Here is a 4,478-nt window from a genome sequence, read left to right as displayed (position 1 = left end):
AGACCAGGCTGGTCTCGAACTCACAGAGATCCGCCTGCCTCTGCCTCCCGAGTGCTGGGATTAAAGGCGTGCGCCACCATCGCCTGGCTTTTTTGCTTATTTTTGAGACAAGGTATCACTATGTGTCCCAGACTAGCCTCAAACTCAAGAGATCTACCTGCCTCTGTTTCTCAAGTGCTGGGATTAAAGGCTTGAACTACCATGTCAACCTTAGGTCTTTTTCTTAACAAATTTCGCCTTCCAGCTCTTGGCTGATCTTCTGTCCATTCTGGAAGCTGTTCCTTTCCTTTCTGAGAAAATGTTTCTGGTCTGTCCACTCAGCTACTATAATTTATTTTTGGGATTATTTATTATTTTATGTGTATGGGTGTTTTGTCTGCAAGTATGTATATGTGCCACATGCATGCCTGGTGCCCTTGAAGGTCAGAAGAGGGCAGCAGATTCTCTGGGACTGTAGTTATAGACAGCTGTCATGTGGGTGCTGGGACTCAAACCCAGGTCCTCTGGAAGAGCAACCAGTGCTCTCAACCACTGAGCCATCACTTCAGCCCCTGCTTACTCTCCTAACATCCCATCCCATCCGTTCTCCCTGCCCTACATTTCTGTCCGCTTCAATTTTATCAGCCCCATCCTTGGGTTTGCGCCTACCTTCCCATTCAAATTCATGACCACTGTCAAGCTGCTCGGAGTCGGATGGTGTCTCCAGCTCATCCACCTCCAGGTCCAAGCTGCCATCCGAAGAGGAAGATTCGGAATGGTTGGGAGAAGCTCCAGTTTTTCCTCTTTCCTCGGTCAGATTCAGCTGCAATTCTGGGGCAGAGAGACGCTTCCGCATAGGGCGCTGGCCACACAGGGCCAGCGTGCTGGGGGTACCTGTGGCTGAAAGACACGAAGGGAAAAATACCCAAATGGAAAACCTGTGCCAGTTGATGGTGATTCAACAGCCCTGTGTGGGATGGAGCCAAAGGCCTGTGATCCCAGCACTAAAAGAGACAAGAGGATCAGAAGTTAAAGGCCATTTTGACTACAAATGAAGATAGTGAGCAGCCTGGGCTACGTGAGTCTCTACATCAAGACAAACAAATGAACACACGAGGACTTCTATATACAGAAGCCGTGAAACCAGGAGTGGTGGCTCCCATCTGCAGCTACAGCACTGGGAGGCAGGGGCAGCAGGATGCTGCAAGTTTGGTCTGCTTGTTTCTTTCTATGTGTGTGGGTTTTTCTCATGTATGTTTGTCTCTACACTACATGTATACCTGTTGCTCTAAGAGCCCAGGGAGGGGTGGCAGATCCCCTGGTTGTGAGCCACCACATGGATTCTGGTAATCAAATGGAAGAGCAGTCAGTACTTTGGATTTTTCGAGACAGGGTTTCTCCGTAGCTTTTTGGTTCCTGTCCTGGAACTAGCTCTTGTAGACCAGGCTGGCCTCGAACTCACAGAGATCCACCTGCCTCTGCCTCCCGAGTGCTGGGATTAAAGGCGTGAGCCACCACCGCCCAACTCCAGTCAGTGCTTTTAACTGAGCCATCTCTCTAGCCCTGATAGCTGCCAGTTTGAGGCCAATTTAGACTACACGTGGGCTACAGAGTAGAGACTGTCAAAAAATACCTCAGGCGTGGTGGCACACACCTTTAATCCCAGTGCCCGTGAGGCAGAGACAGGCGGATCTCTGAGTTCAAAGTCAGTCTAGTCTACAGATGAGTTCCAGGCTAGTTAGGGTTTCAAACAGACAAAACAACAGTAACAAAAAACACCTAAAATAAAAATTTTAAAGGAGCTAATACCAGCTAAGCAGTAGTGGCACATGCCTTTAATCCCAGCACTCAGGAGGCAGAGGCAGGCAGATTTGTGTGAGTTCAAGGCCAGCCTGGTCTACAGAGTGAGTTCCAGGACAGCCAGGGCCAGACAGAGAGACCCTGCCTCGAAAAACCAAAAACAACAAAAAAGATATTACCTGTGAATTTGAGACAGAAAAGAGACACAGGGCAAGTGGAAAGGAGAAAGAGCACTGCAAAGAACAGAAGCTACACAGTAAAGATTCTTGCCTAAAAACAGCCTCAGAAGCCGGGCGGTGGTGGCGCACACCTTTAATCCCAGCACTCAGGAGGCAGAAGCAGGTGGATTTCTGTGAGTTCCAGGATTGCCAGTACTATTCACAGAGAAACCCTGTCTCAAAAAACCAACAAAACAAAACACCAAAAACAAAAAACAAAACAACCCCAGGAGTAGAGTCAGACTCGAGGTCTAGTTCCCACTTGCCTTGCCCTACCGGCCTGTGAGTCTCTCTGAGGGTCTTCTGGATCTCCAGCTGAGCCAGCCTCCTCAGGAAGCAATCTAGCGTGCAGGGATGGAACAGAGACTTAGACGCCAGCACCCAGCAGGTGTCCTCAGCTTTCTCGCCCCACCATGACTGTTTTCTTCCTTGCCTCTTCCGCTCCCCTAAAGATTTTTGTTTCTGTGGCTACATGTTTTGCCTACATGTTTATCTGTGCACCACACGTGTGCCCGGTGCCCTTGGAGCCCAGAAGGTGTCAGATCCCCTGGGACTAGAGTAAAGAATGGTCGTGGGTCACTATGTGGGTTCTGAGAATCAAATCTGGGTCCTCTGGAAGAGCCACAGGAAGGCAAACGGCTCTTCCCTTACCTGGGAAACTCCTCATCCTGCCATTCTTCCCTCAGCTCCAGCTCTCCGAGTCTCAGGGCTGCTCCTGGCTCTGCGGCTCCTGCCTTCTCCCCAGTCCTGACATCAGCCCCGGCCCCCAAGAAGAAAAGATCATGAGACAACCTATTCAGTATAGACAGCAGGTGGCAGCACTAGCCGGGAAGAACAGGAGGACACTCGTCTCTGTATACAGATATTCTACCTTTCCACTCGGCTGAATCAAACCACCTACGGATGAGTTTAGCAGAGAGGCAGGGCCATCAGGCAATCCCTTTGCCTCTGTGGTAGTGACTTCACCTGCAGTGTAGGCACGGAAGGCATCTCACACCACAACTGGCGGGAGCCCAGACAAACCTGGCCAGTTAACCCTAAGCAAAGCACTAGGAGATGGCACCTGGTCAGCCCCGCCTTCCCTCCGCTGCGCTGGGAAAATGAGGCCCGTCCAAAGACAGGGAGAAAGGACAGATTCACTGGGAAGCAGAACCCGGGTATAAATTCAGTTCTGGCCAGGCGGTGGTGGCACAAGCCTTTTTAATCCCAGCACTCGGGAGGCAGAGGCAGGCGGATCTGTGGGAGTTCGAGGCCAGCCTGGTCTACAAGAGCTAGTTCCAGGACAGGCTCTAAAACTACAGAGAAACCCTGTCTCGAAAAAAAAAAAATCAGCTCTGGGCCAGGCCAGATTTCCATTCTAGAGAGTGGGGGTTTGATAAGTAAGAGAAAGGTGGTCTATCTGATGTAAGATAGGAACTTTCAACTGTGGGGAATTGTTCCATTCTGTATACGTTCCTGCCTCAAACCACCCTGTCCCTCCTCTTCGAGCTCTTCTTTGAGGAATCCGGGAAGCCTTGACTGGTAGGAACCGCCCTCTTCGCCTGTAGTCAGGGCAAGCCCTTACTCACCCTGCTCCTCCTAATGTCAGTTTCTCCGTTTCCTGCACAGTGCCCATCTTCCTCGGCGTCCCGAGCTCTCTCAACACTTTATGAAGGGTAGGAGGCTGTGACCCCAGCTCCCACCACTCTTTCCTTTTCTGTTTCAGCTGATGCTCTGGCCTCTAAGGAGGTGTGGAAGGGAGGCAACCTCATCTTCAAACAGGTTTTGCCACCTCCCCTCCCAAGGAGCAGGTCTGCCCCAAAGCCCAGCCTCTCGTGTGGGGGCGGGCTTTCGGGTGGAGAGTGAGATTTCTAGGGTGGCCGTTTGTTGTTCTCCAGTCCGGATTCTTCATAACCTGGAAGTCCCTTGTTTCGCTCTTTTAAGGGGCGGGGGGGGGACGTTAAAAGATAATTTTATGTTTTTGCATTCCTGGGGAAGCCTGAAGCTAATGATGGATAAGAATCTTTTCCAGAAAATCTGAGGCCTGGCTACGCAATTGAATCCAGAGCTCACTGATTGAGTCTTCTAGTGTTAGCTAGCCAGCTTAACCCCAGCAATTCCCCAAGAGCTGGACGCACAATCCGCCCAGCCTTTGTGTGTTCTGGAGATCCGAACCTGGGTCCTCCTGCTTGAATAAGTGCCTATCCATAAAGGCAGCTCCCCAAACCTTTATTTTTCAGTGTCTTACATTCAAACAGTATGATGGGGGTGATCTTTCTGCCTCAGTTCCTTAGGAGCTAGGTTTTACTTTTACTCCTCACCGCCGCCCCCTTCCCTCCAGAGGGTTTCTCTGTAGCTTTGGAACCTGTCCTGAAACTAGCTCTTTTTTTTTTGTTTGTTTGTTTGTTTGTTTTTTGAGACAGGGTTTCTCTGTGGCTTTGGAGCCTGTCCTGGAACTAGCTCTGTAGACCAGGCTGGCCTCGAACTCACAGAGATCCACCT

The 4,478-nt window shown here is 50.6% G+C and overlaps 1 protein-coding gene across 2 annotated transcripts in view; it reads right to left on the bottom strand.

Moving 5' to 3' along the window:
- Bnipl (BCL2 interacting protein like) overlaps positions 1-3,657 on the bottom strand; it is a 10,964-nt gene extending 7,307 nt beyond the window's left edge. The window contains exons 1-4 of one of the 2 annotated variants that reach the window (XM_026784155.1): positions 3,566-3,657; positions 2,649-2,744; positions 2,274-2,338; positions 649-879 (exon numbers count right to left, since the gene is read on the bottom strand). In XM_026784155.1, the coding sequence (XP_026639956.1) occupies positions 649-879; positions 2,274-2,338; positions 2,649-2,744; positions 3,566-3,612 (439 nt within the window). In that variant the 5' untranslated portion in view covers positions 3,613-3,657. The remainder of the gene's footprint in view (positions 1-648; positions 880-2,273; positions 2,339-2,648; positions 2,745-3,565) is intronic. The other variant, XM_013349837.2, reaches the window with a different exon arrangement.
- Positions 3,658-4,478: the final 821 nt, after the last annotated feature.

The sequence above is a fragment of the Microtus ochrogaster genome, chromosome 21 (genome assembly GCF_000317375.1).
Source record: "Microtus ochrogaster isolate Prairie Vole_2 chromosome 21, MicOch1.0, whole genome shotgun sequence".
Taxonomy (NCBI): Eukaryota; Metazoa; Chordata; class Mammalia; order Rodentia; family Cricetidae; genus Microtus; species Microtus ochrogaster.
The sequence above is the reverse complement of the archived record's forward strand: the minus strand, read 5'-3'. Positions and strand labels throughout refer to the sequence as shown.